This window comes from Pleurodeles waltl, chromosome 3_1 (genome assembly GCF_031143425.1).
Source record: "Pleurodeles waltl isolate 20211129_DDA chromosome 3_1, aPleWal1.hap1.20221129, whole genome shotgun sequence".
Lineage (NCBI taxonomy): Eukaryota > Metazoa > Chordata > Amphibia > Caudata > Salamandridae > Pleurodeles > Pleurodeles waltl.
Window position 1 is genome coordinate 617,881,555 of NC_090440.1, and position 27,875 is coordinate 617,909,429.

Genomic DNA, 27,875 nt, shown 5'->3' on the forward strand with positions numbered 1-27,875 from the left:
TCTCTGTCAAGCTTCAGAATCCACACCAAGAGAGTCACGGAAAGATAACGGTAGACGCTTAATTTGCAGAGGTTCACCGTACGTCTCGGGCAGTCTAGGGCCAAGGAGTGAAGTAAAACTGCTATAGAACTCAATCGATAGGCTATCTAGTCCAGGGGTCTTATTGCTTGCTAAGGTGCAGATGGCTTGTTCAGTCCCCGTGACAGTGCATGGTTCATCAAGGTCATCCTTACTAAGCGGTGTGACACGCTGGTGAGGGAGCTTTGACATGAACGAGCAGACCGTGTCAGTATATGGGTGGTGGGTAGCTGCATGGATAGAGGAGTAATATGTGAAGAAGACATCAAGAATGTCTCAGTAAATATGAAGACTACTGCCGTCGGAGGAGGCAAGCTCAAGGATGCACCAAGAGTGGGTATCCTGGGGAACCAGTCATGCAAGGAGATGAACAGATTTGTTCCCCTCTCTGTGCGCCCAGGCTGTGTAGACTTTAAAGTTGAAGCAACCCAGTTGCTTCAAATGAGCAGCGTATTGGGGTTTGGCCTCCATGAGTGGGCCTCTCATGGAGGCATCCAAGGCTTCCACCTTGTCCAGTTCAGCTGTCTGGCTTTCAGATTAATTTTTCTGATGGATACAACTACCTGTGGATTCCTCACCTAATGAATACTCCCATGGCGCCAGCATTCAATGGAAATCTTCTTACTAGTCTCTGCACGTCGACGAGGACGTCACTCTAGCCCACGCGACGCCGTCTGACGTCATACAGGCAATAAGAGGTCCTCGCCGACGTGCCGATGACAGTTCCCTTTTTTCCGTGCATTCGAAACGGTTATCTTCGAGGGAGCTACTGTTACCTTCGTGGTTACAGTGTATTGTCTGCTGCGTAGTCTTCTCTGCGGTAATAATGTCTCAGAGGAAGTCGGGTTTCAAGCCCTGTCGAGAGTGTGGGGGCAAGATGTCAGTTACAGATCCTCACTCCGACTGTCTATGGTGTTTGAGCTCCGACCACGACGTCTCGACTTGCGATTCATGTCAACACATGAATCTGAAGGCCCTCAAAGAGCGTGAGGCCAAGTTATTCATGGCAAAGTCAAAGAAGAAGGAGAAACATCATAAGAAGTCTTCTTCGCCAAGGTCTCACCGGCGTCATCGAGACTCCCGGCGCCGTAGAGACTCACGACGTCATTCCAGCAAGGAGTCTCGTTCGAGGTCACCTTCGGCTCGGCGTCGGAGGACTTGGGAGGTCAGCCCCACGGTCACGCCGCATCCATCGGCGCCGTTGCCCTCTCCGGCGTCACCGACTTCGCCTGGTCAGGCGTCGGTGATTGAGGTGGTGCAGCCTCTTGTGTTTTCTCCGGCGTCGCAGACGTCGAGGCCGGCGTCGGGGTCGCCCTCGATCCAGGCACCCCAGTATCCGGCTTTTCCCACTCCTGGAGCCGATAGTACCGCGTTTCTTAATGCAATGTATACCATCTTTCAGCAGATGGCTCCAGGAGCTGCTCCGGCTGGTCCTTCGGGGCCCTTGGCCTTTTCGTTGGGTGATCCTGCGCCTCTTCGGCCGGCACCCTTTATGCCCTTTCTCCCTTTTGGGAATGTGGGCTCGGCGCCGGTGCTGGCGTCGGTGGCCGCTCCGGTGGCTTCGGATGTTTCGGCCCCGGAGGTTGCCCTTCCGTCGAAGTCAGGATTTTGCCCTGTGACTCCGGTTGGTCCATCGGCTCCAAGACCTCGTCCTCCGGCTCCTGCCTCGGTGCCGAAGCTGCCTGTGGCGCCGGACGCGGCGTCAGATGCTTCTGGAGATCGGCGCCGTTCTTCGACGTCGGCGGAGGCCATGTCGACTCCGCGTATCGAGGAGAGACTTCATTCGAGGAGGCGTGCTCTCCGTCTTTTAGAAGAGCAGGAGTACCAGCGAGTCTTAGAGGAGGGAGAGATTGAGGACTCTGGAGACGGACTACATGGTCTGGATACAGCCAGTGGGCTGGACACTTCCCCTGAGTGGGACCTTTCATCTCCAGGGGAATATACGGAGGAGGCTGCTTCCTTTCATGCTGTGGTGAGGAAGGCAGCGAGCTTTTTGGACCTGCCTTTGCCGGTGGCAGAGGCGAAGCAGAATTTGCTGACAGAGGTATTGCATCCGGCCTCTGCTGCAGCTGAGCCTCTCTTGCCATTTAATGAGGCTTTGCTGGATCCGGTGTTGGAGGTGTGGAAGAAGCCGGTGTCTTCCTCGGCCGTTCATAGGGCTGTGGCCAGGAGGTATCGAGCTGCACCATCTGACCCAGGCTTTCTCTCTAGACACCCTACGCCGGAGAGCTTGGTGGTGCAAGCCTCCTGTTCCTCAAAGTCAGCGCCTGGTTCCTTCCCGACGGTGCCTGGAGACAGAGACTCCAAGAAACTGGATGCGCAGTCCAAGAAAATATTTTCGTCATGCAGTTTGGCGTTGAAGGCCACCAACGCAACGTGCATTCTGGGGAGGTACATCCATGCTCTGATGGATGATATTTCGTCTTCATTTACGGAGCTCCCCCAGGGTCTCTTGGATGTGGTCTCGGACGCCCATGCTGCCGCGACCCAGATTATCCAGTCTGGGCTGGACACGACCGACTCGGTGGCCAGGGCGATGGGCACGGCTGTGGTGGCAAGAAGACAGGCCTGGCTCCGAAACTCAGGGTTTTCTGCGGATGTGCAGTCGACCCTGCTGGACCTCCCGTTTGATGGGGACAGACTGTTTGGAGCCAAGGCAGATTCGGCCTTGGAACGATTTAAGGAGAGCAGAACCACAGCCAAATCGTTAGGACTGCAAGCTCCTTCTTCCTCTGCCTCTTCTAGATTTTTCAGGAGGTTTCGGGGATTTGCGCGTGGCTCTTCTTCCTCTTCCTTTCGGGGGAGGTTCCAGCAACCCGCCTCTTCCCTCCCCTATAGGTCATTTAGAGGGAGGGGGAGGGGTGGGGCCCGTACCAGAGGAGCCTCTCAACAGCACTCTGCCTCTTCCTCGTCCTCTGGAGGGGTGCAGCAGGGGAAGCAGCCTTAGGCTTCCACCGTTTCCCACTCACTCCTCTCCTGTAGGGGGAAGATGACAGCATTTTCTCCACAAGTGGAAGTCTATCACAACGGACACTTGGGTTCTTGGCATTGTGGGGAAAGGCTACGCCCTTCCCTTTCGGGAGTTCCCGCCCCGCCCATCTTATTGTTCAGAAGAACACCTCCTGTTGCTAGAACAGGAGGTTCAAGTCCTCCTTTCAAAGGGCGCGGTAGAGTTGGTCCCAGAGCAGGAAAAGGGTCGAGGTTGTTACTCAAGATACTTCCTGATTCCCAAAAAGGATGGTCAGTTGAGACCAATCCTGGATCTGAGGATCTTGAATTGGTTCCTCAAACAGGAAAAGTTCAAGATGCTGACCCTAGCACAGGTGCTTTTGGCGTTGAACAAGGAAGATTGGATGGTGTCTGTCGACTTGCAGGATGCTTACTTTCATATCCCGATACTCAAGTCGCACAGGAAGTATCTCCGGTTTGTGGTAGGGTCGCAGCACTATCAGTTTGCGGTCCTCCCGTTTGGTCTTACTTCAGCACCTCGAGTCTTCACAAAGGTGATGTCAGTGGTTGCGGCGGAGCTCAGAAGGAAGGGGATAGCAGTATTCCCTTACTTGGACGACTGGTTGATCAAAGCCAAGTCCCCGGAGCTTGTGTCGCATCATCTGCAGTCAACAACCCAGTTGTTGTTCGACCTGGGCTTTTCGGTGAACGTGCCCAAATCTCACCTGGAGCCCTCTCAGCGCCTCCTGTTCATAGGGGCAGTACTGGATACAACATTGAGTCGAGCCTTTCCTCCGCCTCAGCGGATTCAAGATATTCAGGAATTGGTTCCAATGTTTCGAAATGGAGCGGTAGTTCCAGTCCTCAAGGTCCTTCGTCTGCTCGGTCTGTTCGCCTCCTGCATTCTGTTGGTCACGCATGCTCGCTGGCACATGAGGGCTCTTCAGTGGTGCCTCCGAAGGCAGTGGTCTCAACACAAGGGAGATTTAGAAGGTACTGTCAAGATCTCCAGAGATGCTGCTGTGGAATTGAAGTGGTGGATTGCGGGCAACAATCTTTCACAGGGAAAGCCGTTCGCGCAGTCGCCACCAGTGGCCACGGTCATAACGGATGCTTCCACCCTAGGTTGGGGAGCTCATCTGGGGGATCTGGAGATCAAAGGGCTTTGGTCTCCAGAGGAACAGGTGTTTCATATCAATCTGTTGGAGTTACGGGCTGTACGTCTGGCTCTCAAGGCCTTCCTCCCATCCCTTCGTGGTCAGTCGGTACAGGTCCTGACGGACAATACTACCACGATGTGGTACATAAACAAACAGGGAGGAGTAGGGTCGTACCTTCTCTGCAGAGAAGCTCTTCGGCTATGGTCCTGGGCAAAGGACCATCAGATTTGCTTGGTGGCAAATCATCTGGCCGGGGTCTTGAATGTACGTGCGGACAGTCTCAGTCGCCAATTCTCGGCAGACCACGAGTGGCGTCTCCATCCAGATCAAGTCTGTTTAATCTTCCAGATGTGGGGGTTTCCTCGGATAGATCTGTTTGCCACTCGGGAGAACGCGCATTGCCCGTTATTCTGCAGCCTCCAGTATCCGATGCAGGGAGCGTTGGGGGACGCGTTTCAGATAACCTGGTGCGACCAGTTGCTTTACGCGTTTCCCTCCATACCCTTGATTCCTCGAGTGTTGAGGAAAATTCGCCAAGACCGGGCCCAAGTCATCTTAATAGCTCCGGATTGGCCAAGGAGGGTATGGTACTCCGACCTTCTCCAACTCTCACTGTGCCCTCCGCTCCGTCTCCCTCTCAGGGCAGACCTCCTCTCGCAGTCGCAGGGGCAGGTTTTACACCCCAACCTCCAGAGTCTGCACCTACATGCTTGGAGATTGAACGGGGCAACCTGAGTTCCTTCTCTCTCCCGCCTGATGTAGTGGATGTTATCTTAGCGGCCAGGCGACACTCCACTAAATCTATCTACGCTAATAGGTGGTCTAAATTTGTTATGTGGTGTGGAGAGAGACAGATTGATCCCTTACATGCTCATCTGTCACATGTTTTGTCTTTTGCACTGTCTCTAGCGCAGAAAGGTTGTGCAGTGGCTACCATTAAGGGTTATTTGTCGGCCTTGTCAGCCTTCATTTGTCTTCCAGACCAACCATTGTTATTTAAATCCCCTATTGTTCTCAGATTCTTGAAAGGTCTTCTGAATCAATATCCTCCAAAACCATTCGTTATGCCTCAATGGGATTTGTCCTTGGTCCTGACTTTCCTTATGGGGTCCCCTTTTGAGCCTATGCATTCTTGCCCCTTAAGGTATTTGGTTATTAAAACAGTATTCCTGGTAGCTATAACATCTGCAAGGAGAGTGAGTGAGTTGCAGGCCTTATCGGTTAAACCCCCTTATATAACGTTTTATGGGGATAAGGTGGTGTTGAGGACCAAGGCTGCTTTCCTTCCGAAGGTTGTTTCACCCATCCATTTGGCTCAGACAATCACTTTGTCCACGTTTTATCCTCCGCCTCATCCTTCAAAGGAGGAAGAAAGACTACATCACCTGGACCCAAAAAGGGCGTTGAGCTTCTATATCGACAGAATGAAGGATATCAGGCTGGAGGATCAGCTGTTTGTCGGATACGTGGGCAAGAGGAGAGGAAAGGCAGTCCACAAGAGAACACTCTCCAGGTGGGTTGTTCTTTGCATTAAAATCTGTTACTCTTTGGCAAAGAAGGATCCGCCTGAGGGCATTAGAGCTCACTCCACCAGAGCTAAGTCGGCCTCTTCGGCCTTGGCCAGGGGTGTTCCTGTGGTCGACATCTGCAAGGCCGCAACTTGGTCGTCCCTTCACACTTTTGTGAAACATTACTGTTTGGACTCTGAGGTCAGAAGGGACGGTCATTTTGCACGGTCAGTGCTGCAGAATTTCTTGGTTTGACCATTTAGGCACCCACCGCCGGGCGTGGTACTGCTTTGGGACTCTATTCATTAGGTGAGGAATCCACAGGTAGTTGTATCCATCAGAAGAACGAGTTACTTACCTTCGGTAACGACTTTTCTGGTGGATACATTAGCTACCTGTGGATTCCTCACGGTCCCACCCGCCTCCCCGTTGCCTTTTTGGTCTCTCCAAGCAATCCTTGAGTGTGCTCCTTTTGGTCTTCAAAGTTGCAATACATTTTGCATATATGATATTTGTATATATGTGTATATTTATATATAAATCTATATATATTGTGTATATACATGATTCGTATGTATAAATATATTTATTTGTTAAAAAAAAAAAAAAAAAAGAAGGTTATATTAAATCTACAGCTATTTTATTGCAATGTTGTGTGATTTACAATATTAAGAGATGTTGCTTTGCTCTTTCATTACATTGGGTTATTATTATTCTCATGCACGTAAAAAATGTTGGTACTGTCATCGGCACGTCGGCGAGGACCTCTTATTGCCTGTATGACGTCAGACGGCGTCGCGTGGGCTAGAGTGACGTCCTCGTCGACGTGCAGAGACTAGTAAGAAGATTTCCGTCGAATGCTGGCGCCATGGGAGTATTCATTAGGTGAGGAATCCACAGGTAGCTAATGTATCCACCAGAAAAGTCGTTACCGAAGGTAAGTAACTCGTTCATCTCACATTCTAGTGTTATGCAGAACTCTGTTATTTCTTGTAGGCAGTGCCCTCAGTTACCACCTTGAAGATGTCCCATTCGCTGCTCTGGACGATGCAGTGCCGCAGTTGTCAGAGAAATATTGGGTGATGCATTGCCCCTGGGATTCCTGAAAGGCAGGGTCCTCTAGAGTCCCCTTAGGGAGCCAGCACAGGGGCACTCCATACCATATCAACACTTTGGGCATCGTGATCAGAGACTAGGCGGCCTAAATGGTCAGTTTGGGAGATAACATCTAGGAGGAAAGTGGAGAAAAGGAATGTGATCTAGGTGCATAAATAAGTTGTGTATGCCGAATAAAAGGAGTAGACTCTGGCATGAGGAATAAGGGATTTCCACGCATCAACTAGTGACCACTGATGGACCCACTTCCTGAAATGATCAGTCTGAGTGTATGGAAGAGCAGGAGGGAGGAGTGGGGGAAAGCAGTCAAGGGGCAGGTCTAGGGAGCAGTTGTAATCACCAGCCAAAATCCAAGGTGTTGTGGTTCTGTGTGCTAGCGCCCCTGATACAGTGATCAAAAAGGCCTCCTTTTCTACACTGGGAGGATAGATGCCGCCAAGGAGGATATTGGAGCTGTCAAGTCGGCCCTTCACTAAGGCATACCGTCCCTCCCTGACTACTATAGTGTTAGGGCCTGGAAGTGAACCCTGTGCCAAACCCAGATAAGGACTGCCCACACATAGACAGAGGAGGTGGTGGCCACATAGAGCCCTCCCCAGTGTTTGCGTAGGCGCTGCAGTACGGTGAATGTGATGTGTGTTTCCTGAAGGAAGATGAAATGAGTTTCCTGGATTTTGATGTAGGAATGGACTGCATAGCCTTTTCTCACTGTGTGCATGCCCCTGACATTGAGGGTGAGGAGCCACATTTTTTCTATAGAGGCCATGAGGTAAGTGGGCGGGATGAACTGTGTGGGCTAATGGATTGAGATTTTGGGGAGATCAGGTGGGTCCTCCTAAAGGAATTCGGTATGTCACTATTGCATGTGCCAATGGAAGCAGAACCCCACCAGTCTAATTGCGTTGTAAAGGGAGATGGGGAGGGGTAGGGTAGAACAATACAATGTGTGGGACATACTGCAACAGCAGCTTGTCCAAACTGGCTGGAATTCTGTTCCATGAATGAAAGTGGGATGGTGGCTTGGCTAGATAAAGTAAAACACTTGCAACAGTTAGCCACATATTATTGCGAATGAGCTATCCAGGGCTTGCATCAGGGAAAAAAGAGGGGGGAGTAGGATAGAATAATAAGGGCAGGGTGCCCAGTTATATTATGGAGTACAGAGGTTGTGGAGTGACCAGTGGAGGAGTCTGAGAGCCAGCACGGGGTCCATCTGTAACTGTAGAATCATCCTCTGATGTGAAGATATGAGGACCCCTCTCCCCCACCACCCCGGAGGCAGCACTGTCTGCAGCCCGTACTGCCCGCTACCGATCCACAATGAGTTGTTTGGAAGGGGGCTAGAGGGTGCATGAAGCTGGGAGGCATCCCTTCGACCCCGTAGATAGTTCAGGCAAGTCGGTGGGGTGGACCCCAGATGGAAAGGTGAGGTCCACAGAGCCCAGAAAGGGCTCAGGAGTTGGAACTCAGTCAAGCCGTTCAACATAAGTTAGGCCCCAACCTGAAGACATTTCCAATGCTTAGGAGCAGGGGATTCCATGGGATGGCGAAGGGCTGATTCCCCTCCTGGCAGACACAGTAGCAAGGGTAGGGCCCAGCGTGGCCAACTGAGGACCATGAGCATCCCCTCCCCTCACCCCAGGCGCCAGCTGGTATGCCAGAGGGATTTCCACCTCGGCGGCCGAGGACCAGTCTCTTGCGCCAGATACAGCGGCCACCATGTTGGTGAGTCAAGCCACGCCCCTAAGCACTTATGGTGTCCATATGTGGGCTAGCAGATGTTGAGTTTGCTGGTGAAAAACAGAGTCAGAAAGAGGTAGCTCAAAAAGGCAGGGTTGCAAAGATAGAAGCATAGTGCAAGGAGGTTCATCTGTCCAATGTAGTTCCTGTTCCTTATGGAAATGCAAATACAATGTGCTGAACAAAGCCAGAAGAAACGGTAAGCATTGGAGGTATATGAATCAAATATAGGTAGCATAAATTCATGGATTTAATTATCTATCCTTGACACCAATGTCACTTTAGAAAGTGGACACTGGGCTGTTTTTGTTGTATTCAACAAGAGTCCTCAACCTCAAAGCTTTTCTGGTCAAGTGGGTGACCTAATTAAGTGCTAGAAGAGTTAGAAAGGTACTCTAATGATTTTAAAAGACGTTAAATTGATTTATGCTGGCATTACCATTCAATAGGCACTACACTTTGAAGTTGATACACACCTGTTTTTTAATGCTAGTAGCGGAGCCCATGTATGCCCTTGTAATTTTAGTTTAAAAAAAAAAGTTTTTTATAAGAGTCTGTTTTATTTCACAGAAACGGCACGGTTGCAAAGTTCATATGTTTCTTGCTTGTCCAGTAATTCATGATTTCTTGGAACAGTTCTTTGAGAAAGTTTTAGATATAGGCAAATTGAATATAATCTATTCTTCATTTTCAGTTTTGTTTTTAAAATGCCCGCATGATGTAATTATAGGGAATCCCAGCACTTCACCTGAGTTACTCAGTTTCTAAGAAAGTCACTGAACTATTTATTTTACTTGCTAGCTGCATCCAGCCCCTTCTCCTTACCAGTTTAGCAGCATATTTTTTGTCGATGGTATCGAAAGCTATGAGCAGATCGAAGAGCACTAACATGACTAAATCCACGCAGCAGTTGTTCAACATCTAGCAGCAGTGATTCAGTGCCTGTGAAGCTTAACTTCCTGTCTCTCAGAAAGATATATGATTCCAGGTAGATGAATAGTTGGACAGTGACCACCTTCTCCAAAACTTTGTCTAGGAATGGCACACCTGCAGGGGGCAGATAACTGGCTTGATCACAGCTATCCACAGTGACTTCTTTGGAGATGGATGATCCATTCATTCTTAAAGCCATCTGAAAATATGTTTTCCTCAAATAACTTGATGATGATGTATGTTACAACAGATGCCAAGAGTACTGCGTTACCTGTACTCCGTTTTGATGGCAGTGGGTCAGAACGATCTGTTTCTTGTTTTATTTAATTATTTTAGATCATCATTTGTTCACAATCCTCTTACCTTGGGATCACTTGGTCACCACTGGGGCACTCAGCTGCAGCCATGTTGCCCATGGGATATTATGGTCCATCCAGGCTTCGAAAAATCATAAAATTATTACCAGACCTGTAGGTCTAGTGACTTAAATAATCTACTCGACCTAACTGTAATGCTCTTGACACAAAAATTGGTTTCAGATTATGTAATCCTAGGCAAAAAATGTTATTCAGTGAGCCGCCATTTTTTTCATTATCACACATGATAGCATCTTTAAATTTGTTACTGCAGCATGTCTGCTGTATAAAAAAACTCTTATTTAATAGATAATGTAACAAATCCAATTTGCGATTCCACAATTTGTTACCGAATCGCAAATTGGATTTGCGACAACATACCGATTCTGTATTAGAAAGGGGCGTGTCAGGGGCGTCCCCTCCTAATACCGAATCGCAGAGGTATATATGATTGTTTTGTGACCGTGAACGCGGTCGCAAAACAATCACAGTTACCACCTATTTCAAATTGGTGGTAACCCTTTCGCAAATGGGGAGGGGTCCCCAAGGGACCCCTTCCCCTTAGTTAATGCATGCGAAAACATTTTTTAAGTGCAGGCAGAGGTCCTATGGACCACTGCCTGCTTTTACAAAATGAAAAGAAAACTTTACATTTTCCTTTTTTAAATGCATCCAGTTTCCCTTTAAGGAAAACGGCTGCATTTAAACAAAAAAAAAAAGATTGTTTTATTGAAAAGCAATCACAGACATGGTGGTCTGCTGAGCCCAGCAGGCCACCATCCCTGTGATTGTAGCTTTTTGCAATGGGTCGCAAATTGCGACCTACCTCACGAATATTAATGAGGTAGGTCCATTTGCGATTCCTTGCGAATCGCAATATGAAACTCCTGGAGTTTCATGTGTTCCAAAAGTGATTACTTAATTGCGATTCGCAACAAATCACAATTAGGTAATCGCTATTAGAAATAATGATATATCTGGCCCTAAATGTTATCTGCATATAGGATACACGTGACCCCTGACTTGCCTCTTAGTCAGGGCCACTGAAATTATGTGATTGTGCGACTGCAGCGAATTTTCGCATAATTATACATTTGCTGCATTTGTCACATAATCCATCATCTGCTGTATAATCTGCAGATTTTAACAGAAATGTATTTCTAGTTCAAAATTTACCAAATATGCGATGACACGTGTTGCAGTGTAGTGAAAGGCCATTTGCAAAGCTGGACTGGTCACCTTTCTGTGGCTTAGTGCTATATTTGGGTGTTAAATTGGTACTAGTTATGTACACCCAATGCCCAGAGAGCGTTAACAAGTTTAAAAATCACAAAATAATGAAGTAATATTATTTCAAAATGTGCTGCATTATGCCACACTATTTGTGTTTTCTTGTCACATAATTTACTTAACCCTGACACATATATTTGGACCTCTCCTGTTATTCCAATGGCCATGCTCTTAGTTCATTAACAGCATGGTCACTTGGGTGAAGCAAGAATGTTTCTATAATCATCATTCAAAACAAGCACTTTTTATGAATATGTAATTAAACCATGAAGTGGTAGTTGTAGGAGGCTGGACTGGCTTGTAGTGAGTACCAAGGGGTACTTGCACCTTGCACCAGGCCCAGTTATCCCTTATTAGTGTATAGGGTGTCTAGCAGCATAGGCTGATAGATAATGGTAGCTTAGCAGAGCAGCTTAGGCTGAACTAGGAGACGAGTGAAGCTCCTTCAGTACCACTAATGTCACTTGCACAATATCATAAGAAAACACAATACACAGTTATACTTAACTTTTTATGACAATATGCCAAAGTATCTCAGAGTGTACCCTCAGTGAGAGGATAGGAAATATACACAAGATATATGTACACAATACCAAAAATATGCAGTATAGTCTTAGAAAACAGTGCAAACAATGTATAGTTACAATAGGATGCAATGGGGACACATAGGGATAGGGGCAACACAAACCATATACTCCAAAAGTGGAATGCGAACCACGAATGGACCCCAAACCTATGTGACCTTGTAGAGAGTCGCTGGGACTATTAGAAAATAGTGAGGGTTAGAAAAATAGCCCACCCCAAGACCCTGAAGAGTGAGTGCAAAGTGCACTAAAGTTCCTCAAAGGACAAAGAAGTCGTGATAGGGGAATACTGCAGGAAAGACACAAACCAGCAATGCAACAACGATGGATTTCCAGTCGAGGGTACATGTGGAACAAGGGGACCAAGTCCAAAAGTCACAAGCAAGTCGGAGATGGGCAGATGCCCAGGAAATGCCAGCTGTGGGTGCAAAGAAGCTTCTACTGGACAGGAGAAGCTTAGGTTTCTGCAGGAACGACAAGGGCTAGAGACTTCCCCTTTGGAGGACGGATCCCTCACGCCTTGGACAGTCGTGCAGAAGTGTTTTCCCGCCGAAAGACCGCCAACAAGCCTTGCTAGCTGCAAATCGTGCGGTTAGTGTTTTTGGATGCTGCTGTGGCCCAGGAGGGACCAGGATGTCGCAAATTGCGTCAGGAGACAGAGGGGACGTCGAGCAAGACAAGGAGCCCTCTCAGCAGCAGGTAGCACCCGGAAGTGCCAGAAACAGGCACTACGAGGATGCGTGAAACGGTGCTCACCCGAAGTTGCACAAAGGAGTCCCACGTCGCTGGAGACCAACTTAGAAAGTCGTGCAATGCAGTTTAGAGTGCCGTGGACCCAGGCTTGGCTGTGCACAAAGGATTTCTGCTGGAAGTGCACAGAGGCCGGAGTAGCTGCAAAAGTCACGGTTCCCAGCAATGCAGTCTGGCGTGGGGAGGCAAGGACTTACCTCCACCAAACTTGGACTGAAGAGTCACTGGACTGTGGGGGTCACTTGGACACAGTTGCTGGATTCGAGGGACCTCGCTCGTCGTGCTGAGAGGAGACCCAAGGGACCGGTAATGCAGCTTTTTGGTGCCTGCGGTTGCAGGGGGAAGATTCCGTCGACCCACGGGAGATTTCTTCGGAGCTTCTAGTGCAAAGAGGAGGCAGACTACCCCCTCAGCATGCACCACCAGGAAAACAGTCGAGAAGGCGGCAGGATCAGCGTTACAGAGTTGCAGTAGTCGTCTTAGCTACTTTGTTGCAGTTTTGCAGGCTTCCAGCGCGTTCAGCAGTCGATTCCTTGGCAGAAGGTGAAGAGAGAGATGCAGAGGAACTCGGATGAGCTCTTGCATTCGTTATCTAAAATTTCTCCAGAGACAGAGACCCTAAATAGCCAGAAAAGAGGGTTTGGCTACCTAGGAGAGAGGATAGGCTAGCAACACCTGAAGGAGCCTATCAGAAGGAGTCTCTGACGTCACCTGGTGGCACTGGCCACTCAGAGCAGTCCAGTGTGCCAGCAGCACCTCTGCTTCCAAGATGGCAGAGGTCTGGAGCACACTGGAGGAGCTCTGGACACCTCCCAGGGGAGGTGTAGGTCAGGGGAGTGGTCACTCCCCTTTCCTTTGTCCAGTTTCGCGCCAGAGCAGGGCTAAGGGGTCCCTGAACCAGTGTAGACTGGCTTATGCAGAAATGGGCACCAAATGTGCCTATGAAAGCATTTCCAGAGGCTGGGGGAGGCTACTCCTCCCCTGCCTTCACACCATTTTCCAAAGGGAGAGGGTGTAACACCCTCTCTCAGAGGAAGTCCTTTGTTCTGCCATCCTGGGACAAGCCTGGCTTGACCCCAGGAGGGCAGAAACCTGTCTGAGGGGTTGTCAGCAGCAGCAGCTGCAGTGAAACCCCTGAAAAGGCAGTTTGGCAGTACCAGGGTCTGTGCTACAGACCACTGGGATCATGGGATTGTGCCAACTATGCCAGGATGGCATAGAGGGGGCAATTCCATGATCATAGACATGTTACATGGCCATATTCGGAGTTACCATTGTGAAGCTACATATAGGTAGTGACCTATATGTAGTGCACGCGTGTAATGGTGTCCCCGCACTCACAAAGTCAGGGGAATTGGCCCTGAACAATGTGGGGGCACCTTGGCTAGTGCCAGGGTGCCCTCACACTAAGTAACTTTGCACCTAACCTTTACCAGGTAAAGGTTAGACATATAGGTGACTTATAAGTTACTTAAGTGCAGTGTAAAATGGCTGTGAAATAACATGGATGTTATTTCACTCAGGCTGCAGTGGCAGGCCTGTGTAAGAATTGTCAGAGCTCCCTATGGGTGGCAAAAGAAATGCTGCAGCCCATAGGGATCTCCTGGAACCCCAATACCCTGGGTACCTCAGTACCATATACTAGGGAATTATAAGGGTGTTCCAGTAAGCCAATGTAAATTGGTAAAATTGGTCACTAGCCTGTTAGTGACAATTTGAAAGAAATGAGAGAGCATAACCACTGAGGTTCTGGTTAGCAGAGCCTCAGTGAGACAGTTAGGCACCACACAGGGAACACATACATATAGGCCACAAACTTATGAGCACTGGGGTCCTGACTGGCAGGGTCTCAGTGACACATAACAAGCATACTGAAAACATAGGGTTTTCACTATAAGCACTGGGCCCTGGCTAGCAGGATCCCAGTGAGACAGTGAAAACACCCTGACATACACTCACAAACAGGCCAAAAGTGGGGGTAACAAGGCTAGAAAGAGGCTACTTTCTCACAGTAGTGTACTGTAATTTCCAATCAGAACATTTTACATTGAAATAGCCGCAAACTTTCCAAGTGACATGCGGTTTTACTGATAAAACTTTATAGTGTCCAAACAGTTATATATGGAAATCGAGTTTCTGCAAATATTTGTCATTTGGACATCACCAAGTAAATTGTTCTGATTTGTTTTGCTCCTATTTAAATCTTTGCATCATACGTCTGAATTACAAGACCATGCACTTGTAATTCCTGATGTATGTTGAAATATTTATATTATTTACTTAGAAGTCATTTAAGTGTTGTGTGTTAGGAAACAAAGTGACATCCTACAGCCCTTTGTTTCACAATAATTGTCACAGGTCACTTTGCAAAATCATCTAACTGTAGTAAGAGGAAAATAATTAAACATAATTTTTCAAGATACGAGAAGAAGCATTTTGTAAAAAGACAAATTGACATTTGACCTCTGTTCTTAAACAGACAGCAAATGTGTGGAGATAAAACAAGATTTAAAAGCATCTTTATTGCTCATTCACTTTCTGAATGAACAGAACGCCTTTTCCTTTCCAGCTCAAGTTCACCTGCCAGAAGGACCAGTAGGTCCTAAAAATAGCTTGACTTGATAAAATCTCACTCGCCATAGCAAGTGGACAGGAGACTTTGTCTATTCTGCATCTATGTTTGCAGGGAGAGAAGAACTATGTTGCATCAAGTCTTGACACTATGAAGCGGAATAAGGTTGAAACAGACGTTACATGTTTCTTTGGTTTTGTTTGTAGCACATAATCCACCATTTCTGTATAGCAGCTCATTTTACATTCATAATAACTGATCTGTCGAACCACCTAGCTTAATTTACATTTAGGTTTCTGTAAGTGGACAGGGTTCCCTCCAGGTGGCTGTTGTAGCTTATAGGTTGGCTTTTAAAGAGCAAAAACATATGAATTCAGATTTTGCTAAGGTGTTGTCCTACCCCTGTCCTGATATACATTTTCAAGGACCCCAATGAACTATAGATTTTATCAGGGGAGGAACTTGGCTGTCAGACTGTCCGATCTTTAGATAAAGGCACTCCAGCGTCATCAATATAAGGGTTAGGCCTGTTTACTATGAGGCGCTTATAGTGTCAGTTATATGTTGGTCGTTTTTTATGGGTGTTTTTCCTCAAAGATGGGTTTGTGGTTGTTTTTCTTTATAAGCCTGCTTTTCCTCCGAGGTGGATTTATCCAGCCAACAAAACATTAACTGAATTAACTCGTTTAAGAGGAGATTGTTCGTTCATAACACATACTGTAGAGTATACTATTTTGTATGTGTTGCACCTTTTACCCATTGTTTACGACTCAAGGTTACAACTTGGTATAGCAAGGATTGTACTCCTGTATCTTTAACTTTTGCCCCGATGTTGATAGCTCTTAGAAAAATTAAATACCCATTGTGCTTATATATGTTTGGCCAAATCAGTTGGTTCCTCTTCAAAGGTAGTCTCGCCTCTGGAAGCTCTTATGTGTCTTACTTAATACCACAAAAGTACACGTAGTCTGTTTATTAATGCCCTAGTGTGTTAAAGAATACAAGTGAGTGTACCAACACCTCACTTGCCACCACCCCTTTTATCAGAGTTTCGATTTATATATTGTGTATAGTTTTGAGGCAATATGTTGTTCATGTCGACCTGTAAGGGATCTCTAAGCCATGTTATTGTCATACTTAACGGGTTCAGAGGATCCCTTTCCAAGATATTGCACAAGTCACTGACATGCGTTACTCCTGAGCTAGCATATGTTAAGGATACATTTAATTTGTTTTTTTCAGATAGGTCTCACCCGTACTCATGAGTGTGTTTTAATTAATGATAGCTTATTAACTCCTTAAATAAACTCTTCTAAATATTCAGCGTTTCAAAATTGGCCCTAACCTTTAGGGAGTTGGATGCCTCTCCAGTTTCCAATGTTAAAAGTTAATCTTTAGTAATAATCCTTTTCTTAACCAAAGACTGTGGACCAGGTTGAAGAAGGGATTGGCTGATTTGTCAGGTGTTTGTTTTCACGTTATAATTAAGGGTCCCAGTTGTCCATTTTTTCTGCGTTTTTGCAGATAAAAACACATACAAAACCATCTATTTGCCTGTCTGCATTTACTTTTAAGTACGAATAAAAATGAAAATTAGATCGTTTTGTTTTGAGTGACTTTAAATACTTCAGTAATGAATTCTAGGTCAATAACTGTGCAGATTTATGGGTAAGGGAATTGAAAAAGAGAGAACGTTCCTTAATGAGCCTTAAACAGCTGTAGATGCGCACATTTGATAGTAAAATGTGCATGTGTTCATATGAATGTACTGATTTGTCCTCTATGGGTATTTCTAAAATTGAAACCTGCCAGGCACTCAATTATGAGTGTGCATTTATCTGTTAAATAAATGTGGAAATGAGTCAGCTGGGGCATGGCCAGGAGCATCAAAATGGCAGGAGCTGTCTAAGAGTGCTCTGGACCCCTCTGTCATCTGCTACAATTCGTATGGCTTTAGAGCAACCCTGCTCCTGCTTAAAGGGTGCTGCACAGTCTGTGCTCCTGCCCTTCTCCTCGCCTGCCTACTGATCGACATGGCATCCGGGAATCATACCGACACAGCCTCTTCCGTTTTTCAACATGGCGGTTGCTATTTAAACAATGCTGCTGGAGAGAGGAGGCCTGTAATGTTCCTGTCCAACCTGCCGCTTGTGCCTTGCAGCCTAATAGGAGGACTAAGGGATCGAACTGGCACCAGCCTGCAGATCAGCAGTAATTGTCGGCTATACGTTATCCACCTCACCGGGACTGAGGAGCGGACCTATGAGGCAGGCCTACCGCAAGAGTGGAATGCATAGTGGAGTATGGGGGTGGCCGCCACCCACCCAGCTATCACTGGGCTGCGGCTGCACACCCGCTCAAGGATCCGACCACAAGAGGGTGAGGATCACCGGCTCCTGATGCTCCTCGAACCACCTACTCGTTGCTGGGCTCTTCGAGCCAAAGGCCATCCCGCTTGTTGATGCCAGCTGTCACGGCGTATGCTCCTAGCTGGTGATCACTTAAAAGTCATCCAGGGTGCTCAACATGGCATTGGAGCAGGCGCCAAGCTCTCCTATGAAGCAGGCTCACCACCATATGTCTTCAGGAACTGTGCAGATACCTAGACACTAACTCTAAGAGGCCCCGCTTCAATGAGGTCTGTGGTACACTAGAATTAGACCACTTCTACCAGGTCCTCCCTGCCTCCCTCCCTCCAGGAACTGTAGCTATCCACAGGCCCCAAAGGCCCACGAGACCTGCCAGGAGGGGGCAGTGATTAACCTGGGTCTGCAGCAACTTCCTATGAGCTGCCTACCCACCGGGTCCTAACCTCCTGACGTGCTTTACACGTACCCTGCAATTGGCATACTTCTCCAAGACGCTGACCCGTAGATTGACCCATGCCTGGGCGCTCTGCAATCCCGACCTCGCTGGGAGCACAAACCCATGACCTCGAGGGACGCGATCGTATAGGTGGTCTCGGAATGGAGCCATGGAATTTGTGCAAGAATGCTGGTTCCTTGAACGAAGGGGGCCTGACGACCTGGCATTAAGTTTTGCTTCTACTCCCATGGAGGATGGACCATGAGGCTTCATGACAGCTCGTCCTGTATAAGTATCTCCTAAATGCAGCCCAAGGACCGCCTTCCCTCTCTTATACAACCTTCCCACTATCCGTAAATTGTTTTGTGCCTCACAACGATATCTGGCACTAGCACCATCTCTGGCCCTGCGGATGTCTGCAGCCCTTGCTTTGTGATTATTGGTGGCGGTGGTAGGGTACAAGTATGGAGTGGGGTGGGTTGTTGGAGGTGGGGGGGGTCGAGTTTATTTAGGTCTTTAGATAGGGACTTTGGTCTGTTTGAAATTTGTTTGTTTAACATCGCACACAGGCACTCACTACAGATGCACCAACTATGACATATGCCAGACGCATAGTTACCACTTGCACACAGTGAACAAACACACAAGGAGATCCTCCTCACAAGGACACCGGGCCTGGGCTCTCCCTGGCTTGCCAAGATAATACTACACTAACATGGTTCGCATTACAGTGATAGCCTGTAATGTGAACAATTTCCTATACCGGTTAAAGTGAACAGCAGTTTTGAAATTCACATGCAGGTTCCTTCCAGACACTCTAATGCTCCACAAGACTCATTTGATAGGGAACTCCTGTCCCTTCCTTGCACACCAGGGGTATGACAGGATCTTTCACACAGGCAATGCCCAGGGGTCCTGGGCTGTGGTGATTCTCCTACGCCGCTTCTTCTCCATGTCCATTATTCAGGAAACAAAAGACCCTCAGGGCTGTTTACCTGCATGAAACTGTAGGGGGCACACCATCAACCTGGTTGGAATATACGTGCCCCCTACAGCTCTGGACAGCTTCCTTTGAGATCTCTCCAAAATCCTATTATCCCTTCCTAAGGGGCTCACAGTCATAGGAGTTGACTTTAATGCTGTCCCAACTCCTGAAATCGATGCCGCAGGCCCACCCTCTGCCTTTCGTCCAACTGGTGCCCACCATCTCTGGGAATGGGCCTCTGCAGTTGGTCTTTGTGATGTCTGGAGGATCTGGCATCATCGACACCGCCAATGCACTAAAACCTCTGAGCCTAACATGCCCAATCCCACATAGACCTCCTCCTCCTCCTTCTGCTCTCCCCGGACTGCGGGCAAGCGTCCAAAGTTCAAATTCTTCTCCAAGGAATCTCGGACTATGCTCTTTTTCTAGGCCTGGGTGCACACAGGAACGACCCCAGCCCATATAGCGTCTCAGTACCTGGTACCTTCCGGACAACCTCTACATACAGGCCCTTAATACCGATTTTAAAAGCCTATTTTCAACATAATAATAGCTTGGTTAGCTCCGCTTGCACCTTTGGGCAGCCAGCAAATCAGTTATCAGGGGACTCGCCAAGACTTTGATCCGTGTGCAAGAACGGGCATCTCCCCAGATCACCCAGCTATAGGCGCATGAGCTCCATTTGGATGCAAGTGCCTCAAAAGACTCACTGGAGAAGATATCCCAACAGTTAGACCTCGTACAAGAGAAGATCCACCTTAAATGTAAATGTAAATGTAAATTAGCACTTGTATAGCGCACTACTCACCCGTTAGGGTCTCAAGGCGCTGTACTCATACCGCTATGGAACCCCTCCTGGCTTTTCCCTGTGAGGCACCCACTCCTGAGCACCCCCAGGGTGAAGCCAGGCATCCAAGCACTGTTGGGGCCGTTGTGGAGATTAAGCAAGCTATTGCCCAGAGTTGCAGAGTGGGACCCATGAATTAGATTAGGCACCGAGGCGAGAATTATCTGGTCAAGGGGAATTGAGCCCAAGACCTGCCGAAGCGGGACTTGAACCCTGGTCTTGAGCCAGATCTCTGCTTCAGGGTCTGCCGCTCTAACCATTGAGCCACACTTCTCCACCTTCTATCTATTGAGGCCGCAAAATAAATGTGGCATGCCACAATGGCTCAAGTATATGGCTGGTGAGATAAGAATGGGAAGCCCCTTTATTGGCTAGCCACCCGCCAGCAAGCAAATAGAATTCTCCCTGAAATTACAGATGAGTATAGTTGCACACATCACACCCTTCAAGACGTTGCACAAATGTTTGTGGCTTACTACTGATGGCTGTATGCAGCTACTGTGAACAAATGACCAGAACCAGATCCTCATCTTCTAAGCGAAATATCCCTTCCCCGACTAACTTCCTTGGAGGCCTCGTTGCTGGACCAGCCATTGACGGCAGAGGAGGTGGGGCGGCCATCTAATCAGTGGCCTTCGGGAAGACACCGGTCCCAGATGCAGAGTACTAATCAAAATTCAGAGAGACCATGATACTCCAGTTACTGGCCCTCTACAATGAAGCGCTCAAAAAGGGCACATTCCCCTCTGAAATAGACTTATACACTATCATAGTTCTACCAAAGGCCCAGCCTGTCATCCTCCTGTTCTGACTATCGTCCAATCTCACTTATCAATGGGGAATTAAAAATTGACGCAACTATATTGGCTATCCGTCTTAAGTGAGTACAGCACATGCCTATACTTCCCAATCAGTGTGGCTTTATGCCAACCCGCAGTACCTGGCACTGTCTCAGATGGCTCCACGTGACCCTGGCCAACCATCATCGGCTCTGGCATTGCTACTTGTTAATTTCGAGAAAGCGTTTGATAAGGTGGACTGGAACTACCTAGAACATGTGCTGGTACACAGTGGCTTCAGACGCCGTTTTTGTGGGCTGGTTTGTGTACTCTACGCCAAATCCACCACCAGGGTTCAGATACACGGTGTGCTCTCTGAGGTTTTTCCTATCAGGAGAGGGACGCAACAAGGATGCCCTGTCTCCCCCTCACACTAGCAATCGAGCTCTTGCATGCCTGGTCCAGTGCAATGGCCAAATGCGAGGATGGAGGTGGGATGTAGGGTATGTGGATCATATGATGTCCTTCTCTGCTTGGAGGAGCCAGCGGTGAGTGGCCCTCACTGTCTTCAGATCCTAGAGATCTTTAGGGAGACATCAGGCCTCCATGTTAATCCAAACAAATTGGATTTGGTACCTCTCGATATCACCCATGATTCTATTAATTGGCAGAAAGACATCCAAATACGCCGCCTTAGTTTTCGCTACCTGGGGATTTGGGTGGTGCTCCACCCAGAACTCGCCTGGTCCCTTAATCTTAGCCCACTAACAAAGAGAGCTAAGGAAGACCTCCACAGATGGAATTCCCTACCATTGGGTAGAATCACACTCCTTAAAATGATGATCCTACCCAGATTCCTTTGCTTTTTCCAAAAACCTACTGATTCTTATACCTCAACACTCGCTCAGAGATCTAGATAGGCAGGCGTCCTCCTTTTTGTGGCATAATTCTAGGTCCCTCCTGGCCCTCCTCCACTGTCAGCACTCTTCCTATGAGGGGAGTTGTGGATGACCAACCTTAGACTTTACTATCCAGCAACACTCCTTCTGGTGATCAATGACTGTCTCGCTCGGGAGGGGTCCGATCCCGCATATCAGCTTGAATTGACAACTTCCAGATAATGGCTATGCTCTATGGATCCCCCATTTCTACCACTTTACCAGTAGTGACCAGAGCGATCTTCCTTGCGAGGAGGGCAGCCCTCCCACATACACAGTGTGATGCCCAACTTACGCACCAAACCTCCCTGTGGATAGTACATGGCTGAGAGAGGTGTCGGGACTGGAAGGGTTTGGTAAGTGGGACATCATTGGAATAACTCTTTTTGGGGATGTGTGGTCTATTGCCCATATGTATTAATTTAAAGAGCTTCAACATAACCAGGCCCTTACCTCCTCACAGTTCTATATATATTTATAACTGAGGCATGACCTTTCCACCCACACAGCACATATCACTTCTCTCCCTGAATTCAGTCCACTTGAGGCCAAGGTGCTTATGGTAGCGCTGGGTAGGCGTGGTGTATCCCAAACCTACTGGTCCCTAATCCTCAATGCCCCGGGAACTCGATAGCCCTTGATGGCCCGCTGTGAAAACTGGATGGGGGCCCTTGTGGAAGAGGACTGGAAGGAGGCGATGATGGCCTCACGGTTTATCATGATCTCTTCCCGGCTACTCATGATCCAGACGTACTACCTGTTTTGGGCCTACCTTACGCTGACCAGACTACACCACACAGGTTTCCTCTCCAGACCTGCCTGCATGTGTTGTGCACATGATTCAGCTGATTTTTATCATATGGTCTGGCTATTCCCTGTGATTCAGAGATACTGGACTGCTGTGGTGGGGGAGCTCACTGAGGTATTTAGCTGGGAGCGTCCCCCTTCCTCCTTTGTTGTTGATATGTGGTGTTCTGGAGAGGCCTGGAGGCTCAAGAGCAGACCGAACGTTCCTGGGCACTGCAATGGTAGTGGCGAAGCAGGACATATTGGCTCATTGGAAGAACCCCGATCTTCCCACCTTGATGCCATGGAGGAGAGGAGTAGTCTGGTGTGCACAACAGGAGAGGCCTGTCTATGACTTCTGGGGGTGCCCCTCAAAGCATGGTCTTGTGTGGAGGAAATGGCTGGGACAGACGGACTAAACTGCCTATCTACTCATATTTGAAGCCGTGTGCATCTCTTCTACTGTGTAATGCATGGTTGTACCATGGTCTTTCATGTAACTGTGATAACCTATGATTTTGTACCTGTTATGTACTTATACTAATAAAAATTGGTGAAAAAATGTGGAAATATATTTGATACAGATTTATTTTTTCACAAAATTCAAAATGAACACATAAAATTAGAAAATGCATAAATGTGGATAAATAAAATGGAAATGTCAAAATAATAAATATTATAAAACCAGCAGCCATAGTTAAAATTCTGCAGTTCATATAGAGAGGTTTCGTTCATTAGGGGTGAGGATGACATGAGTTTACTGGATGTTTCTCAGCTTCCAGCTGCTTAGGAACCTTCGTCCATACTATGCCCAGTGCCTAATGGTTTACCGAGTCTCAGCAAAAGTGTTTCTTTACTTTGATGTGCAGTTCTAGCCATTTTATTGTATACCAGATGACTACCACCGACTAAGGTCTGGCAATTAGTAGCCGCCCACCCAATATTAGTCTTGATATTAATATGGTTTGTATCAAACATGATGAAGCACAATAGCACCACTTAGTTTTTCTCATTAATGTATTTGATAAATCATCAAATTTAACATAGACGTCATTACCTGGGTTATATCTCAGCATTTCTTGAAAAATTAGAGGTGGAGTTAGAATATCATTCAAGAGGACGGTAAAAAGTCGAAGTATCTAACTAATAATTCTGTGTAGTTTTTACTGCATACATGCAGAAGGAACCAACAAAGTTCTTGGCAGAAACAACAACAGCATAGTTCCTTTTCTAGGGGAATATGTACTTGAAAGAACTAAATGAAAGTAAGGTGGTGGGACCAGACTGTAATTTATAGAATACCATGGGATTGTTGGAGGGTTTGACAGGATATCTTAGAACTTTGCTGGAAACAAGCACAGTGCCAGAGCCTCTGTATATTACTGCTTCACAAAAGTGCTAGGAGTGAAGAAGCTGATAACTATAGTTTTGTGTAAGCTGGACCAAAAAGAGTGGTGTAGAATCATGAAGCTACAACATTGTTTCACCAGTAAGAGGTAAGCCAGCTAAATTAATTTGGATAAAAGTATTGCATTGATTGCCTTGTACAGGATATGAACAAGGCTTTACAAACGAGTTTGCACCAAACCCTCATAGGCATGCTGACTGACCTTATTTCCAGTGTGCTCAACTGGATTCAGAGCCAAGTAGAGGCGACAGTAGTCTCTTATCTTTCCTAAAATAGTCCATTGTATGCTGAGAGGAAGGTGGAATGTGGAGGAGCACAAGAATGATCATTAGGATACATATTGTTGTGTCCTTATTAGTTATATTGCAGTAGGACTGAAGGAGTACTTTTTTGCAGTTAACACAAAAGAAAGCCAGTGAAATTACAAATGTAATTAGTCATAGCAAAATGCAACGTTCTCCATTTGAGAAAGATGCATTGTAAGGAGTAGCATAAGATTAGGGGAGTGTACTTTAAGGCCGGCATCCATGAGCTGGGCCTTAGTGTTACTATAGCTGTTGCTGACCCTTCCAGAGGCCTTGTCTGAGCCTGTGGGACAATATTGGCACATAGACAGTAAATCATTACACAACTGAGGCTCCGAATTGGTGTTGTGGTGATGCAGAATCCTCTGATTTTTTTTTTTTTTTCTTTTTTTTTTTTTTAAAGGGAGTACTAATTCGGGACTTCTACCCACTTGTTTAGCCTCCACTACACTAACCTTGTGTGGAGGAAATCTCATGTGTGGATTCTCTTGCAGAAGACTTTGTTTTAACCACCCTACTCTAATTCAAACTCTGAAGCCTTCAGTGATGGACTAAATATATATTGCCTTCAATTACCTTGGTATACACACATTCATGCAACCAAATAGAGGTTTGTAAACAGTGATATACATCTTGGGAAGTACAGAATATCTTGAGATGAACTAGACAAATGTTGACCTGAGAGAATAGTGTGTTCATTCTGTGTTTTGCTTCAAGTATATTCTATGACGCCCAGGTTTTCAAACAGTATAAAGAGGCTGTCTGGGTGTTCCTGGAAGTGTTGTGGTGCTTTGGATGAAGTGATAGGCAGAAAAATAACTTTGATTAGCAATGTATAAATTATGAGTGCGGCCTCACCTTGAGTATTGTGTGAGGAGATACATAGTTAGTGCAAGGTTTGTGACAAAATGCAAGTATCTACGTTTTGGGAAAAGAGGATGAATGTAGGATGCCTGAGGGATATTAAAAAAGGAGCAGCGTGAGTGTATTCCAGCACATGTATGGCTATAGATCAGAGTCATGAACTTGGAGTTGTCAGTTTAGGCTTTGAGTGAGCTGGTTCCAGGCCCAGCTTTCCGAGCGCTGCAGCATTACTGTTGCTCCTGTCTCTCTCTTTGCTTTTTCCACAATTTTTTGAGTGCCTTCTCCTTGCTTTCCCTCATTTTCACTGCTTTCAACTTGCTTTTTCCCCATTTTGTTTTGCGTTCCAGCACGTTAGACCCTCACAGGCAATTTGCTGTGCTTTATAAATTTTTGATTGATTGATCAATTGAACATTAAAGCAAAGTTTTTCAAAGAAAGACTGACAAACCTGGAACAATCTAGAAGCAGTTAGGGTTTTAGAAACATTCATAGTGTAGGAGGAAACTTATCTGGCGGTTAACCAAAGTCCATAATGTTTCACCTGGCTATGAAATCAGCAAAAATAAAATAGATAGATAGATAGATAAACATTGGTTCCTTTATCTGTCACCTGTCAGTATCAAAGTGTATAAATATCAGTGCATCTAGAAGTATTTGAACTACGTGGTACCATGCATTTTAAAGTGTGATTTAGCATGTATATAAATATTGCTTATTTAACTGTTCGTGTGCAGTGTTGTAAATTGTGCCACCTTGAGTTCATTCAGCCACTCTCAGCACTGACCAGGAAAGGGCCCAAATCTGTTGACTACATCCAAGATGTCTGCAGTTCTTTCCAATAATTACACGTTAGCTATATGACATCATGTTACGGAAGACAGGTCTTACTATGTTATAGGTTCTTAACGTTTTCCTTTTCCCTTTCCTTCTGACAGGAAGAGCATCAGTGGTCGTATCCTTTTGGCTGGTTCATTTTTGCACATGGGCTAGCAGTGGCTTTCCTTATTCTCAGTCAAATGACTCCTTGTGAACACATTGGTGTATTTTTAGTCATGTGATTTAATTCGTTTCTTTGACCTTGTTTTGCGAAATGTCTTTTACCCATAGGCCTAATTGTATCAAAAGGTAAATGATGAACATGAATTCTCAGCTGAGCCATTGTGAAAAGGTACTCCTATGGAGCTCAATTATATATAGTTAGCAGTTTTGCAGAAAATGTTCGCAGGAGAAGTTGTTTTAACGAAAAGAATATAAATACCTAAAAGAATATTGTAAAATGTTGATGTTAAAAAGAATTGATATGGGTTAATGTCTCTTCACAGATTCTGTTCCTGTGAATTGGATGATATCTGCATACATATGCTACTCACAACCTATATAAGTGACATTTGATGGGCCTTATATGTTCATTAGGGTATTACAGAAAATGGTTCCATGGGTATAACATTGGTGATGTTCTTGATGCTGATAATATTTGTTAGTAGTTCTACACCTCACAGTCAAATGGACGTTGCCCAACACTGATACTCTAATTACATTTTCTCCCTATCCATTACTCCCTGACAAGCCAGAGGACAGATCTAATGATGGGCTTGCTGCAGAGTCACTGAGGCAGCCTCTGATTTCAGATAATTTTAGGAATGTCACAGTAGTTGCTAGTAACTAGAGACTCAATGACCAGTGGTAACTCCTACGTCATGCAATCTGAATAGAAGTAAATTAGCATTCTGAAACAAATGATCTGCAGAGGACATATAAAACTTTGGAATAGGAGTGTCCATGCCAAATGTTTAGGAAATCTGCGTATGTTAAATATACTCATAATCAACTGAAATGCAAATCATTTGCATTGGGTATTGATTATCATGAAAATGGTTACATTCAAGAAAATAGTAGCTCATATTTATCAAAAAGTTATTTGTTTTCACATTACAAATAGAAAAATAATTAGCAGTGCCTCACTAGAGATTCCTGATGGAAGTGGTTAAAGACTGATCAGAGAAGACCTGCATTAGAACAACATGGTATCTTTTACAGCCACAGGCCCCTGTGCTGTGATTGAGGTATTTAGTGGGATGGGTGAGGCACGGGTAGAACCTCAGGGCATCATAAGAGGGTTATCAATGGCAGCCAAGGAGCTGCTGATAAACAATTGTTAATCAGTCATACATGTGTGTCACTCATTTGCCTTGCACCTTTTGAGTGAATGTTATCAAACACCAAAGTCTAATTTGAACTTAAACCTTTTTATCTGTATTTACCACAGTTTTTATGCAATTGTTTTGTTTAGCTTAGCAGGTCCAAGGACCCACAAGCACTTGAAGCTGTGGACAAAAATCATGTAGTCTCAAACTTTAACTTGGTTCATCCTTGAGAGTGTAAAACATATTCCTAACCAGCTAAACTCTTAATAAATTATTGAGCCTTGGTGTCTTCAGTAGTCACTACTGATAGTTCAACATTTGTTGATTATATCTTTCAGTGTGAGGTTCACTTCCATAGTCATCTTTTAGCTTTTAAAAATGCCAGCATATTGATGGAAACGTCCAGAACATATTGATGCCTTTGTTTAGCAAATCTGTATTGCATTTTTCATAAATTGCTTATTCAGCTCACACTAACAGTGTAGTCAGTTTTTGCCATAGTTTATTTGTTTCCAAGACCTAAATTGCTCATTTGTTTTTCAAATGTTCTTTAGGAATGTATAGGAATTATTTGTTTTTTGACGCACTTTTACATTTTCCAAATATTGTAATTTACAGAGTGCCATATCCCTGCCCTAGGCAATATGATGCAGTTAACAGGTAATAGCAATACAATTCTGTTTTCATAGTGTCCGAAAGTGCCAGTGTTGGCATGGTTACCCCCCACTTTTTGCCTAATGTTGATGCCAACTTTGATTGAAAGTGTGCTGGGACCCTGCTAACCAGGCCCCAGCACCAGTGTTCTTTCCCTAAAACTGTACCTTTGTTTCCACAATTGGCACAGCCCTGGCACACAGTTAAGTCCCTTGTAAAAGGTACCCATGGTACCTAGGGCCCTGTGGCCAGGGAAGGTCTCTAAGGGCTGTAGCACGTATTATGCCACCCAATGGGACCCCTCACCAAACACATACGCACTGC

At 46.2% G+C, this 27,875-nt stretch overlaps 1 protein-coding gene across 3 annotated transcripts in view; it reads left to right on the forward strand.

Annotated features, from left to right (window-relative positions):
* Positions 1-27,875, forward strand: part of TMEM80 (transmembrane protein 80) — a 112,324-nt gene that overhangs the window by 11,797 nt on the left and 72,652 nt on the right. For 2 of the 3 annotated variants that reach the window (XM_069223094.1, XM_069223093.1), the window contains exon 2: positions 25,689-25,705. The exons of the other annotated variant lie outside the window; for it this stretch is intronic. In XM_069223094.1, the coding sequence (XP_069079195.1) occupies positions 25,689-25,705 (17 nt within the window). The remainder of the gene's footprint in view (positions 1-25,688; positions 25,706-27,875) is intronic. 3 annotated transcript variants of the gene reach the window in all.